Below are 16,469 nucleotides of genomic sequence, written 5' to 3'. Positions count from 1 at the left end.
AAACCCTTAGCCAAACTAACTAGAGGGCAAAGAGAAAGTATCCAAATTAACAAAATCAGAAATGAAAGTCTAGACAGAACAACTGAAACTGAGGAAATTCAAGAGATCATCAGATCCTACTATAAAAGCCTATACTCAACAAAGCTGGAAAATATGGAGGAAATGGGTGAATTCCTAGACAGATACAAGATACTAAAGTTAAACCAGAACCAGTTAAACAATCTAAATAACCCATAACACCTAAAGAAATAGAAGCAGTCATCAAAAGCCTCCGAAACAAAAAAAGCCCAGGTCCACATAGGTTCAGTGCAAAATTCTATCAGATATTATTGATGACCTATTACCAATACTCTCCAACCTATTCCACAAAATAGAGTCAGCTGGAACACTACCTAACTCATTATTCGAGGCCACAATAACTCTGGTTCCTAAACCACACAATGACCCTACAAGGAAAGAGAACTTCAGACCAATCTCACTTATGAACATTGATGCAAAAATACTCAACAAAATCCTTGCAAACAGAATCCAAGAACACATCAAAACCATCACTGACCATGATCAAGTAGGCTTCATTCCTGGGATGCAGGGATCGTATAATATACAGAAATCCATCAATGTAATCCACCATATAAACAAACTCAAAGAAAAAAACCACATGGTCATATCACTAGATGCTGAGAAAGCATTTGACAAAATTCAACACCCCTTCATGTTAAAAGTCCTGGAAAGAACAGGAATCCAAGGCCCACACCTATACATAATAAGAGCAATATACAGCAAACCAACAGCCAACATCAAACTTAACAGTGGGAAACTTGAAGCAATCCCACTAAAATCAGGGACTAGACAAGGCTGCCCATTCTCCCCTACCTATTCAGCATAGTACTGGAAGTCCTAGCCAGAGAAATTAGACAGCAAAAGGAAGTCAAATGAGTTCAAATTGGAAAAAAAGAAGTAAAAACATCACTGTTTGCAAATGCCATGATAGCGTACGTAAGTGACCCAAAAATTCCACCAGAAAACTTCTACAGCTGATAAACAAGTTCAGCAAAGTGGCTGGATACAAATTTAACTCAGATAGATGAATGGATACAAAAATTGTGGTACATTTACACAATGGAGTACTACTCAGCTATCAGAAACAATGGCCTAACGAAATTCTCAAGAAAATGGATGCATCTAGAGAATATCATCCTGAGTGAGATAACCCAGTCACAAAAGAACAGACATAATATGCAGTCACCGATAACGGGATACTAACCCCAGAAAGCTCTGAACACCCCAGAAAAAATCACACAGACTGTGTGAAGCTCAAGAAAAAAGAAAATAAAACAATATATTTTACTTAAAATAGAACTGTATCTTCCTACAGCCCCTCCCAGGTTCTCTCCTATCTCCCCAAATTAATAACCTCCTTTCCTATATTATTGTTACATATATACATATGTGTATGTATATGTACCCACAAATACTTTATTACAACTTTATAAAAATGTATTCATATACTTTTATGCACAAATGCTTAAAAATCTGTACATTTATCTTTGATTTTTAAAATAAAGTTTAAAAAAACCAAATCAAATAAAATTAACTCAGACAAATCAGTAGCTTTCCTCTACTCAAAGGACAAACATTCGGAGAAAGAAATTAGGGAAAAGATACCCTTCACAATAGTCACAAAAAATTGAAATACCTGGTGTGACTCTAACTAAGCAATTGAAGGACCTTATGACAAGAACTTCAAATCTTTGAAGAAGGAAATCGAGGAAGATCTCAGAAAATGGAAAGCTCTCCCATGCTCATGGATTGGAAAGATCAACATTGTAAAAATGGCCATGTTACCAAAAGCAATCTACAGATTCAATGCAATCCCCATCAAAATTCCAACCCAGTTCTTCATTGAGTTGGAAAGATCAATGCGCAATTTCATCTGAAATAACAAAAGACCTAGAATATCAAAATCCATCCTCAACAACAAGAAAGCATCTGCGGGAATCACTATCCCTGACCTCAAGCTATATTACAAGGCAATTGTGCTGAAAACTGCATGGTACTGGTACAGAAATGGGCACGTGGATCAATGGAATAGAATAGAAGATCCAGAAATGAGCCCTCTTGTATATGGTCACCTGATTTTTGACAAAGGAGCTGCAAACATTCAATGAAAAAAGGACAGCATATTCAACAAATGGTGTTGGTCCAACTGGCACTCAGCAAGCAGAAGAATTAAAATAGACCCTTTCTTATCTCCTTGTACAAAGCTCAAGTGTAAGTGGATCAAAGATCTCCATATTAAGCTATTAGAAGAGAAAGTAGGGAAAACCTTAGAACACATAGGCACAGGAGAAAATTTTCTGAACAAAACACCAATGGCTCAAGCTCTAAGGTCAAAGACTAAAAAATGGGACTTAATGAGATTGCAAAGTTTCTGTAAGGCTAAGGACATTGGCAAGAAAACAAAACGGAAGCCAACAGAATGGGAAAAGATCTTTACCAACTCCACATCAGATAGAGGCCTAATATCCAAGGTATACAAAGAACTCAAAAAGCTAGACACCAGAGAATCAAACAACCCTATTAAAAATGGGGTACAGAGCTAAACAAAACGTTCTCAATTGAGGAATGTGGAATGGCTGAGAAACATCTAAGGAAGTCCTCAACATCCTTAGCCATCAGGGAAATGCAAATCAAAACAACCCTGAGATTCCACCTCACACCATCAGATTGGCCAAGATCCAAAACTCAGATGACAGCAGATGTTGGCGAGGTTGTGGAGAAAGAGGAACACTTCTCCACTGCTGGTGGGGTTGTAAACTGATACAACCACTCTGGAAATCAGTCTGGTGATTTCGCAGAAAATTGGACATAGTACTACCTGAAGATCTAGCTATTCCACTTCTGGGCATATACCCCAGAGACACTCCAATATACAACAAAGATTCATGTACCACAATGTTCATAGCAGCTCTATTTATAATAGCCAGAAGCTGGAAAGAACCCAGATGTCCTTCAGTAGATTAATGGATACAAAAATTGTGGTACATTTACACAATGGAGTAATACTCAGCCATCAGAAACAATGACTTAACCAAATTATTAAGAAAATGGTTGCATCTAGAGAATATCATCCTGAGTGAGATAACCTAGTCACAAAAAAACAGACATAATAGGCAGTCACTGATATTGGGATGCTAACCCCAGAGGCTCGGACTGCCCCAGAAACAACTCACAGACTGTGTGAAGTTCAAGAAAAAACAAAACATAACAAAACTAACGAAAAAAATTATGCTCAATCCTTACACACCAAGAAAATGTTGACTAATTCCGGGTTACATCCTGTTTTACATGTACTTTTTGCTAATTGTAACTAGTAATATATTAATGCAGAGTTTCAAACCTTAAAAAAAAAAAGAAAAAAAAAGCCAAGCACTGACGAAACTGTATTTGTATACATTTATGAAAAAAAATTAATTTTTTATCTTTGTTTTTAAAATAAAGTTTAAAAAAAGAATTTAAAAAAGAAAAGTAAATTTTCCTGTAAAAAAAAGAAAGATAAGAAAAGAAAACATCTGCGGGAATCACCATCCCTAACTTCAAGCTATATTACAAGGCCATTGTGTTAAAAACTACTGGTACAGAAATAGGCACATGGATCAATGGAATAGAATAGAAGATCCAGAAATGAGCCCTCACATATATGGTCACTTGATTTTTGACAAAGGAGCTATAAACCTTCAATGGAAAAAGGACAGCCTCTTCAACAAATGGGGTTGGTCCTACTGGCCCTCAGCATGCAGAATTATGAAAATAGTCCCTTTCTTATCTCCTTGTACAATGCTCAAGTGCAAGTGGATCAAAGATCTCCACATTAAACCAGGTACACTGAAACTATTAGAAGAGAAAGTAGGGAAAACCTTAGAACACATAGGCACAGGAGAAAATTTCCTGAACAGAACACCAATGGCTCTTGCTCTAAGGTCAAATATCACCAAATGGGACTTAATGAGATTGCAAAGTTTCTGTAAGGCTAAAGACACTATCATGAAAACAAAACGGCAGCCAATAGAGTGGGAAAAGATCTTTACCAACCCCACATCAGATAGAGGCCTAATATCCAAGGTATACAAAGAACTCAAGAAGTTAGACACCAGAGAATCAAACAATCCTATTTTAAAAAATGGGGTACAGAGCTAAAAAAAAAAAAAAAGTTCTCAATTGATGAATATTGAATAGCTGAGAAGCAACTAAGGAAGTGCTCAATATCCTTAGTCATCAGGGAAATGCAAATCAAAACAATCCTGAGATTCCACCTCACACCAGTCAGAATGGCTAAGATCAAAAATTCAGATGACAGCAGATGCTAGTGAGGATTCGGAGAAAGAGGAACCCTTCTCCACTGTTGGTGGGTTGTAAACTGGCAAAACCACTCTGGAAATAAGTCTGGCGGTTCCTCAGAGAATTGGACATAATAGTACCTGAAAACCCAGCTATACCACTCCTGGACATACACCCAAAAGAAGCTCCAACATATAAAAAGGACACATGCTCTACTATGTTCACAGCAGCTTTACTTATAATGGCCAGAAGCTAAAAAGAACCCAGATGTCCTTCAACAGAGGAATGAATACAGAAAATATGGTACATTTACACAATGGAGTACTCCTCAGCTATTAAAACAAGGATATCATGAATTTTGCAGACAACTTGGTAGAACTAGAAAATATCCTGAGTGAGGTAATCCAGAAACAAAAGAACATGCATGGAATGTACTCACTGATAAGTGGATATTAGCCCAAAAATGTACAGAATACCCAGGAAACAACACAGAGACCATAAGAAGTTTAACAAGAAGGAAGTCTCAAATGAAGATGTTTCAATCTCACCTAAAAAAGAAAACAAAATAATTATGAGATGTAGAGGGAGGGAGTGACCTGGGTGGAAGAGGGGAGGTGGACAGGAATGGGGGCAGAATAAGGTGTGGGGGGAGACAGAAGAGAAGCCAGAGGTCCAGGTGAATGAATGGAAATATACAGCTGCAGGGAGTGGGGGCAAGGTGAACCTCTAGAAAGTCCCAGAGATCTGAGATATTAGAGGTTCCCAGGATCCAGTGTGGATGACCAGCCAAAATGATCAACAGTGATGATATGGAACATATGGTACATAGACTTGGCTCCCAGTGGAAGGATTGAGTTAACAAACTACCTTCAAAATCCAGAATTGTTCCTGTCTGAAAGAAATTCTGGTACAAAAATGTAACAGAACCAATTCAGTTAATTTCACAAGGAAATATCATGAATTCCATGGCTCACATATCACATTGTATTTTTCATATTGCTTAATAATTTCAAAATAAAGACATGATAAGTTTATATATATCAGAGATTGAAGAAAGGCCATCTAGTGACCTGCCCAACTTGGGATCCATCACATGGGTGGACACCAAACCCTGACACTATTACTGATACCATGTTGTGCTTACAGACAGGAGCCTAGCAATACTGTCTGATCAGAGGCTCTAGCAGCAGCTGACTGACACAGTTGCAGATACTCACAGCCAAACAGTAGACTGAGGCTGGGGATCCCTGTGGAGTGGGTGGTGGGAGGGCACCCTCTCAGAGGCAAAGAGGAGGGGAAGGGTTAAAGAACTCTTGGAAGGAGACCAAGAAGGGGGCAATATTTGCAAGATAGATAGATAGATAGATAGATAGATAGATGGATGGATGGATGGATGGATGGATGGATGGATGGATGGATGGATGGATAGATAGATAGATAGATAGATAGATAGATAGATAGATAGATAGATAGATAGATAGATAGATAGAAACTGTATGTCTGGAGAAAGTCTCACTCCTTCTGCTTCCATTTTACAGGCTCCTCTACTGTTACATGTGTCACAAGACCAAGTCACATCTTACAGAATGTAGGTAGAATTGACTTATTCCACTTGAAGAACTTTTCTCAAACACTAGCCTTCACCTGTTCTCTTTCTTCAGTCACTAGCTGAGTGGAGAGAGTACCAGAATCCTAGGAGGAAGGTCAAGGTACAAGATAGAAGAATCCTACCACATGTGACAGAAACAGTGGACAATCAGAGTTAAGAGGTATCTCATACAGCACCTGGCACATCTAGTAACTATGGGGACCCGAGAAGACCTTTTCCCAACTAGAATTTTCATACACAAGTGAGGATCAAATATAATCAGCAGAGAATGTAGTTTTTTGTTTGTTTTGGTTTTGGTTGGTTGGTTGGTTGGTTTGGTTTTGAGGGAGATGTTTCTGTTTTTGTTTTTGCTCAGCACCATGCAAGGACCTGGGAAATAAAGTTATGATAAAAAGGGACCTGGAGGGAAGAGACAAAGATAAAATGAGGACAGAGGCAAGAAAAAAAGAAGACAGACAATTATTTAAAAGATTTATCAGCAATGGGAAATATTTCTGTGGTATGCTGTCGATCTTTTCTAGACACATATAGTATTTTAAAATTTCATAAGTGTACATGGAACTACCATTGTTTTTGATGGCTTGGTTATTGAGAAAAAGATCTGGGTTTTAGCATGATGTCTATGCAAAATGTTTTATGGAAATAATGTCTACAAGTAGCCTTTCATCTAAATGCTTTTCCATTATTATTGTATTCACATTTGTCTAAGTTATCAATTTAGCATGAACTAGATGTCAATCACCCTCTGGTCACAGTCTTTCCTACTGCCTGTTATTATGAAAAGCCCCACAGTTATAAAATATAATCACCACCAGAATTTTATGGCCTTGATTACAAATTAGGCTTTGGAGAAAATCAAATTAACACAATTTCAAAAACTTCCTCCTATTTTAGAATGAAGGGCAAAGTCACCAGAAGAAAGTGATTCCACAGATACTGAACAATAAATACACAGTATGGCAAACACCTCCTTTTTGTGAAAAATCAGCATGTGAATCTAAAATGTTTTCAGCAACTTACTGCCATATGGTAGTAGACAAATACTTTCATAGTACAAGTTGAGCAACCCTGATCAAGTAACCTGAAACCCAAAATACTCTCTAAAATCTACAACATTCAATGCAGTAATTTTACACTATCAATAGAAAAGTTCATACCTAACTTCCTGTGAAGAGTCTCAGTTAAAATATGTGCATGCTACAAATATTGTATAAGATTATCATAAAGGTATATATGATATATGAAACATAATAAATTTTATATTTAAACATAGATTCCACTCCCAAGATATTTCATTAAGTATATAATTGCTCTGGGCTTAAGTAGTTTGGATAAGGATTAACCTCTATTTTAGAGCTAGATAGTACTTACAAAATAGTTCTATAATTTTGTGATTCTCCATGATTTCCCCACCCCACTAAGAGAGATTCATAAAACTATCCTGGGATGCCTATTTAAAATCCAGATTTATAGAGCTAGCGAGATGACTCAATAGTTAAGAACACTGGAAAAACACTGGTTGCTCTTGCAGAGGACCCAAGTTTGGTTCCCAGCACCCAGTTGTCAGCTCACAAATGCCTATGAATGTATATAAATATGTATGTGTATGTATATGTATGTGTATACAAAACACTCATAATATAAAAATAAACCAGTCTTTTACAAAATAAAATAAAATATAGACGCCTGACCCTCTGCAACCTACTTCACCAGGCTCTATGAGGGAGGTGGGATTTGGCATCTGTATCTTCAGCAACAGCCTAAGGAAATGTTTCAGGTGTCACACTTGCCCTATGCAGTACCTTGGAATAGGAAGGCTTACTGCCATCACCTAGGCTTACCTACTGTCAAATTCACCTCTCACTTAGCAAACTGCAAAAGGATCACTACTTCTCCCTAAATGGTGCATTTATTGTTTCTTCTGTGTTCTGTCTGTATGCTGTCAATGAACATAGAAGATATCTTTAAAAGGTGCAGCTCTTTGTGGAAATTTAGATGCTTCTATAGGGTAGAGGTGGGCATTAGATGCTATACTGTACTACTAGGACTTATGTTGGTCCCTTTAAAAAAGAAACTCAACTCCTGGCAACACAGACAGAATCTGAGTAATAAAGTTTGTGTGTGTGTGTGTGTGTGTGTGTGTGTGTGTGTGTGTGTGTTTAAGTCACAGCACAGCAATTAGTTTTAGTAAATTCTTTTGATAAGCTTGTTGACCTTTCATTTTCTGTATCAAATCTAAATGGCCTATTGAACATAAAAAGCTCAGGCATTTTGGGAGCTTCAGTCATTGTATTGCTAAGCTAACAAAGCTACAGATCCTAAACAATCTTTAAAATCAGAAACTGTGCTCATCCTTAAAGCTGTTTCATGTATTCACTTTTCCTGGAGCTCTCACAGTCTTGTCTTTTCAACACAGGTAATTTTGTCTGTTGTAACAAAAAAGGCTTGCTGACAAATAAATAACAAGAAAAAAGGAAAAATGCTGCAAAAGACCAAGAATGAACTGTGAGGGAAAACATTTATATAAAATTTTCAAAAAATAACATCATTACTAACTACTTTCCAAATCTAATAAATATTTTTTGTTGTTCTCAGAAAGAACAGTATGGAGAAATGAGAAATTGGGGCAAATATGATGCAAAAACATTGGTTGTTTTGTTGTCTTCTCAGCAAGTGAATTACTCCAGACAATGTCGTGGGCCTATTTATCATAAAGGGCACTGTAATTTTCCCTATGACTGTTTTGCTGCAACTTTCTTTAAAAGCAATTTTCAGTGTACCTGTAAAATAAAGGCTTTTCTAATTTAAAGAGAAAACAAAAGCCACAGTAAAATGTACATGAAAGTTCTTACTTCTTCCTTTCAGCACTTAATATCCTAAACAAATCTTTAAAGTATTGTGGGACTCGGACCACCACATTCTCCGAGGGGCCAATGTCCTTCAAGTGTGGGTAGAGTCTGGTATCAATGACCTTCTTGATATAGCCCAGCCAGTCAAACTGAGGATAGAGAAAACAAATGAAACCTGTGTTAAAGCAGCAAGGCATTCAAATAAAGTAACCTGAGCACAATTCATTAAAGATGAAACTGCTCATCATTGGCTTATCCAGAAACCAAAGTTAGATCATTACCACTCAGACCTAAGACTATCATCGAAAATAAAGCCTGTATTCTGTACCACAGACTTCCAGAATAATAGACACTCTCATGTGTTAATATATAATATTAATAATTATATAGTATATAGTATACATTTTATTATATATTATTATATCTGTAATATATATGACTGTTCACTCTTCTCCATCTTCTCTCTACCTTGCTCCCTTAACTACACCCATCCCATGCCCATCTCTTCTTCTAGCTTAGTTCACACCCCTAATCCCCTGCACTCCTTCCCTCAATGCTCTCCCATATTTCCCCTCTCCTTCCCCTAAACATAGACGCATCTGCCTCAGCACACCATTGGTCTTCTCCTCTGTGAAGCCTCTCTTATTTTGTGTGGAGAGCTTTCACCAACCTGGGGAATCATAGCACTGAGCTCTGAGATGTTCATTTTGTTATACATAGCCTCACTGGTTCGGTTCTCATGTGGGATCATTATCTGTCAAAAAGAAATTTGGGTTATTTTTTCCAAATGAATCATTTATTATTGCATAACTGCCTTTCACATATGCCAAAACATCTGTATATTATTATCAACTTTTTCAAGACTTTGGTGTGATGCCTAGCTGTGGGGAAATTTTTTTAAAAAACATAAAGCATTTTAAGCAGGACTAAGAAAATAAAAAGAAACTCACATATCCTCTTTAATAAGAAATAATGTCTGCAGTACAAAGACTTCCCAGAATGCCCTTTTCCTCTACCATGTGGATGGGCCAAGTCCATTGCTTGCTCAGTTTTGACAATCAAGATGACGTTTCACAATTAAGGTCACCGTTCCATGGTTATGTATGGTCTCTAAACAATGATCTCAGTTCCTTCACCTCTAGGGGAAAATGGCCAGTGACCAAAAGGAAGCTATGTGCATGTCATCGCTATGTTTGACCATTTTCTCTGACCTTCAAATTTCCCACTGTCGGAAGTATAAAAATCACCACCTGGGTGGACATCACAAGCTTCTAGCCTCTACCATGTTTATTCTAAGGACTGCAACAATAACTCTTCCTCAAGAATCATTTTTTTAAGATTTGTTTGTAAAGATTTATTATATATGAGTACACTGTAGCTGTCTTCAGACACACCAGAAGAGGGCATCAAATCCCATTACAGATGGTTGTGAGCCACCATGTGGTTGCTGGGATCTGAACTCAGGACCTCTGGAAGAACAGTCAGTGCTCTTAACCACTGAGCCATCTCTCCAGCCCCTCAAGAATCATCTTAATCACTTCCACTGTCTGATGGCCATAGCCCCTTTACCACATCATCATCTTACTCCAGGGCCTTCTATCTTTCTATTCCTTTGCATTCATTCATCTTGCCATCCCTCACCTCACCTACACCTCACCTCATTCCATTTGCTACCAATCACCAGTGCCACTCCACGGATGAGTCCCCCCCTCCTTGTTCATTGTCTCAAACAAGGCCAGAGTAGATGACTATTTTGTATCTATCTTTACTTATTTGGATTTGATGAGACTTTTTCTATCCTCAGCCTCAAAAACTTCCCAAAAAATTATGTCTCAGTAATGTTGGATGTGCCCTGTCACCAGAAGACTAGGGGAATGAGAGGAACATTCCTAACAGTCCAAAAGTCCATACACCACAGATATTTCAAGTCAAAATCACAGGAGCTGAATGGCAGGCAATTGCCCCTCTGTTTGAAGTGCATAAGCACCTTCATGTCTCCCTCCCCCACTCTCCCTTGGAGAGAAGTAAGGAGTCCCTTACAGTGTCCTTGCTGTTTGAGAATCCTAAATCATTGCCTCAGAAGATGTCTACATGTCTCCTCCACCCTCCTTCTCCTTTCTCAGCTCAGAGTCCCAGCTCCAGGTTGAAGGTCTTTGGTCTCATAGCTGTGTTCAGCTCTCCAGCAGCTGCTCCCCTCCACGCATGGATCTGTCAGTTCAGTTGCTCTCTCAACCATTCTCAGTCCTACCTCAGCGCAGCTGTTTTCAGACTTCTTTTTGGTCCAACTCCCTGGCTCAAGGCAAGGCAGTCCATGCTATTTATCACACCTTCAGTTCAAATTAGTACTCTGGACCTCCTATTTGCTTGGGAAATGAATCCAGAACCCAGAAAGCCTTTAGACGTGACTTCTAGGCATATCTGTAACAGTCTTCACAACCTTCAAGTGACATGTAGTAATAAAATTTTTAATGTGATGTTGGGGTTCATTAAGAATATGTTTTAATATAGAGTTAAATAGAAAGACAGACAGGGGGAGAGAGATATCCTAAGAAAAGGGCAGGAAATGTGACCTAGAATAGACACAAGCTTGATACAAAAGACTTTTCAAGAATAAACTGGGAGGCACACATGTGTAAAGTGCATGTATGTAAGTCAGAGGACAACTTTGAGCACCTTCTACCTTGTTTGAAGCAAAGTCTCTCTTTTGTCTGCTAATGCACTGTGTATACCAGGCAAACTAGTCTATGAGCTTCCCAGAATTCTGTTTCCACCTCCCATCTCAAAGTAGAAGCACTGAGATTATATACATGTACCACACTACTCCTGGCCTTACATGGGTTCTGGGAACTCAGGCAAATGTCCTCATGCTTGCACAAGTGTTCTACCTACTGATTCATCAACCTAGCCCCTAAAAAGAAGCTTTGTGTTTTGAGTAGGGATTCGGAGAAAGATATATGACTCTCATCACTGTAAGGGGAGGTTTAATACCTCAACCCTACCCTTCATCTCAACTCTACTCATAAACATTACCACCACCAGTTTACAGAACACAAAACCAATAAACCCTTGGAACTCAGAAGTTTTAGTAACTCCCATTATAAAAGATCACCAAGACCGTCCACAAGCAAATGTTACCATATTTATTCTCGCTTGGCATGAGAATATTTAGGAATTTAATGTATTTCCTCTTCTAGAAAACAGTCATTCCATAAACAAAACTAACTATTTAGGATTTAGCATTCTCCAACAAATTGGCTTTCACTCCCCTCTCCTTTTTGTCTCTAAAGTGGCTTACTCAGAATATAGCACATGACACAGTGACAGTCAGTAAAGCAACACAAAAAGGAGAATGTAAGTCCAAGCACCACTGGTTGTGTTGGCACACACATTTAATCCCAGAACCCTGGGAGACAGAGTGAAGTAACTATCTGTGAATTCCAGGCTATCCTTATCTACCTAGGGAGTTCCAGGATAGCTGGGGCTACATATAAACACTTTGTTTTCAAAACACAAAAGCAAAACAAAAACCGAAAGAAATATAAAAGTAAAGAAAGATAGATACAAAGTAGCACCAGCAAGGCAGCTTTCTAGTTTAAAGTGTGCCCTCTACAATTTTCTGCATTACTTCCTATCCCATATTGATAAATTTCACTGAGTTCAAATTTTATCAGAGTCACTCTGAGTAGGAATGATACAAAAATGTCACTTGGATTAAAATTACCCTACAGGACTGAGGGTATAGCTTAGTGACATTGTACATACTTAGTATGTGTGAAGTCCTGCATTCAACCTCCAGCACCACAAAAAAAATGGAAGCCCAACTTTCAACAAAACCAATGTTTATTGAACATATGTCTTCTATTTGGGCCATACAAGAAGTTCTCTGTGAAAACAGGTTTCTTTGTTAGCATTCTTAGACCAGAGTGGAATAACATGTAGACACTAAATAGGCTTAAAGCAGAGAACTGGAAGGAATGAGGGGTTCTTAATTCTTGTCATGGTTCTTTTTACCTCCCAAAGAGGATGATGCTATTACTATTACCTTATATACAAAGGGCAATGTTGCAGAAGGTTTACTGGTTGCAATTTATGCTTTTATTCAGTGTATATTATTAACAAAATAAGAAAAGTAGAGGACATAGGAAAAAGAAAAATAAGAAAAGATTTGCAACTAAGACTTACCTCAGCTATCTTAATTTCCAGCCTAAGCACTGACTTCATGTCATGTTCAGCTCGAGAGCTATTAGCTCCTAAAAGCACAGCAGTGTCCACCATGAATTTGTAAAGGGCATCCCGATACTGTAAGAGATAACGAAGCAAGTGTCCATGACAACAGCCTGGTAGGAAGTATGGTTTAGAGATACAAGAAGAGCAGAAACAGTAGGTGGAAATAAGCTTTCTTCGTTTTCACTTTGTACTCAGAATATGAAACCAGCATTATGCAATGCAAGCCACCTACCTGCCACTTTGAGATGAAAAATAAGAGTGATGAGTGCATGGGTACTATTTCTGTGACAGAGTTGCCCAGGCATCAAACATCAAGCAAACTAGTTTTCTGGTAACTGGTGATATTATGGATAAAAGAAACATCTCCAAATGAGTCCAGAATAGAAAGGTAAAGGTCAGGTGTCTCCTTCCCAGGCAAGTGATGCTTTAATAAAGTAATGAAAAAGAACTGTTTCCAAAAGCAAACGACCTGATCCATGAACACTGATTCGAAGTGTGATTTATTCCCATGCAGCGCCATTTACCCAGCTTCACACTAAGAAATAAACGATGATTACAGTGATTAGAGTCCTGTGTCTTTTTAGTTTCGGTTTCCAGAGTTCTCCCCATGGCTCATGGGGGAAAAATAAGAAGAAGAAACCTAGCAACTATCAAATGTAGAGTTTCATCTCTAAGGTACACCTTGACTCTGTAAGATATTCTGACTGTGTGACTGACCTTAAGACCTATATGTTTCTTGGTAGATAGCCAGCCTTTTAATAAATGAAAGTCAGTCAGCAATCCTTGCTAATAGTCTTTTTTTAACTATTTAAAATGGTTTTTTTTCTTTTTTGTTCTTGGATATTCTCTGCATTTACATTATTTACATTTCAGATGTTATCCCCTTCACCCAATCCCATCCCCCCCTGCCTCCTCCCATTGCCTCCATGAAGGTGTTCCCTCTTCCAACCACCCTCTCCCACCTCAGTGCCCTCGCATTCCCCTACACTGGGACAAGGAGCCTTTGCTGGACCAAAGTTCTCTTCTCCCGCTGATGTCAGAAAATGCTATCCTCTGCTGCATATGCACCTCAGGCCATGGGTCTCTCCATGTGAACTCATTGGTTGGCGTTTTAGTCTCTGGGAGCTGTAGTGGGTTTGGCTATTTGATAATTTTGTTCTTCCCATGGGGTTGCAGACTCTTTCAGCTCCTTCAGTCCTTTCTCTAGCTCCTTCATTGGGGTCCTTGTGTTCAGTTCGATGGTTAGCTGCAAGCATCCTCCTCTGTATCAGTATGGCTCTGGCAAAGCCTCTGAGGAGGCATCCATATCATGTTTCTGCCAGTAAGCATTACTTGGCATCACTTGCTAATAGTCTTAATTGGAGATAATGTTTTGCCCTTCCAAAGTCTACTGAAAATGTGTTCAGCTAGCTTAGTACAGCTAGGCAAGCTGGGTGGGTATATGATGGGGAACGGCATACAAGGGAAAAACTAATGCTTGAGTCTGTTTATAAGTGTGTGCTCTAGTGATGAAAACAACATGTAATAGCTATAACATGAGGCAAGCAAAGAAATGTTTCTTACTAAAGCCATTGCATACATGAAAGCTGAAGAATTAAAGGATTCCAGCCCAGAAAATTTGGAGACACACCATTTGAGGGGCATGGGGTTTGGGAACAGTAAAAGAAGGGTCATTCTGTTGGAGGAAGAACAAAAGCAAGTGAGTTGGGAGAGAGAGACTGAAAGCAAGCAATGAAGAAGCCTTGAACTTCTTCAAAGGAATTTAGACTCTATCTTGAGAGCAAGACCTACTGGGAGTGGTGGAGTGAGCACAGAACTTCCCAAGTGATGTTAAATGTCTGTTTAAATGATGGTAGTTACAGCTAAATATGAATGGTTGTAGTTACAGCAAGAGGCAAGAGTGGACAAAAATGTGATCTAGGACAGTACAGATGGAAAGGGGGGAGGAAGGTGCTTAGAGGAAGAATTCCTTCTAAAGATCGTATTATTTAGACTTGGTTAACTATTTATAGGGAGAGGGGATGATTTTAAGTCTGGTTCCTGAGATCACAGCAGAAGCAACGGTTCCCTAGTCTGGCAAAAAGTTGACTCAAGAAGGAAAACTTGGCACCCTCCTTTAATAGGTGTCCTCTGCCTGAAAGATGCCTAAGATTTGGGCTAGTTTTCAAGCTTTCCACATATAGAGAGGTTATCAGCACAGACTCAGGAAACCTGGGTGTGACATATGAGGCTTGTTTGAAGAGTAAACAACATTTTCAACGTGAATTCAAATTGTCCAAATGAACTAGCCATGCCCAGTGCTAAGGAAACTACCCTGTTTCCAAGCTAAGTCTAGAATTCTAACCTAATCCACTCTTTCTGTTCCGTATTACCCAACATTAACCAAGAACACATGCTTAAAATAGTGTGCCAGCTCCCATCTTGTCTGATAAATCAGAATCACCATGGCTTAAGCCATATTTGATATTCCCAAGGTGATATTTTGAACCTGTGCAGCTTTGGGTATTCTTCAGTTTGGCAAATGGTAGTGAGTGATTTGGACCCCTGAGGACTGACTGTTAGCTCATATCTTGGTTTCTTCATTTGAATATGCTATCTCCTCCTCTAAGTAATGAGGGCATTAAACAGGCAATTTATACAACCTTCTTCTTCCTGTCTCTACAAGACAGGAAGTAGAATTGTCTGCCTAACCCAATGGTTCGCAACCTTCCCTTTAATACAGTTAGTTCCTCACATTGTAATGATGCCCAACCATAAACTGATGCCGTTGCTACTTCATAACTGTAGTTTTACTACTGTTATGAATCATAATGTAAATATCTGATATTCAAAACATCTGCTATTTGACCCTCAAAAGGGTCATGACACACGGGTTGAAAAGTACTGGCTTTCAGTAGGAGAGGATACACCTAATCTGGCAGAGACTTGATATGCCAGGATACGGGAATACTGGGGGTGGGAGTGGCGCCATCTCAGAGGAGAAAGGGAGAGGAAGAGGAACTCTGTGGGGGAGGGACCAGAAGAGGGAACAGCATTTGGGATATAGGTTTATTACTTAATTATAGCCCCAACATAGAAAGAAAGAAAGAAAGGAAGGAAGGGAGGGAGGGAGGGAGGGAGGGAGGAAGGAAGGAAGGAAGGAAGGAAGGAAAGAAGGAAGGAAGGAAGGAAGGAAGGAAGGAAGGAAGGAAGGAAGGAAGGAAGGAAACTACTGGCCAAAACACAAGGTCTCTGCTTCCTGCACTGGGAATGTGCTCAGTGAAATTATGGTGCTTATTTCCAGGACAGAAGCGAGCACTCTACAGCAAATGATGAATCAAACAGTTGTCAGACAAGACATGTACTTGAACATGAGTGAAACTTACAGATTTGGCTTCTGTAGTGTTATCCAGGAAGTCTTCCCTCACAGCCAGGGAGAGTGTTGCTTGGTCCAGCTGTGAAAACAA

At 39.0% G+C, this 16,469-nt stretch overlaps 1 protein-coding gene across 1 annotated transcript in view; it reads right to left on the bottom strand.

Annotated features, from left to right (window-relative positions):
• PHEX (phosphate regulating endopeptidase X-linked) overlaps positions 1-16,469 on the bottom strand; it is a gene marked incomplete at both ends in the record, with an annotated part of 233,764 nt that overhangs the window by 169,157 nt on the left and 48,138 nt on the right. The window contains 4 exons of the mRNA XM_080909936.1: positions 8,800-8,945; positions 9,467-9,550; positions 12,979-13,095; positions 16,389-16,457. Of these exons, the coding sequence (XP_080766062.1) occupies positions 8,800-8,945; positions 9,467-9,550; positions 12,979-13,095; positions 16,389-16,457 (416 nt within the window). The remainder of the gene's footprint in view (positions 1-8,799; positions 8,946-9,466; positions 9,551-12,978; positions 13,096-16,388; positions 16,458-16,469) is intronic.

This window comes from Micromys minutus (genome assembly GCF_963924665.1).
Source record: "Micromys minutus genome assembly, chromosome: X".
Taxonomy (NCBI): domain Eukaryota; kingdom Metazoa; phylum Chordata; class Mammalia; order Rodentia; family Muridae; genus Micromys; species Micromys minutus.
The sequence above is the reverse complement of the archived record's forward strand: the minus strand, read 5'-3'. Positions and strand labels throughout refer to the sequence as shown.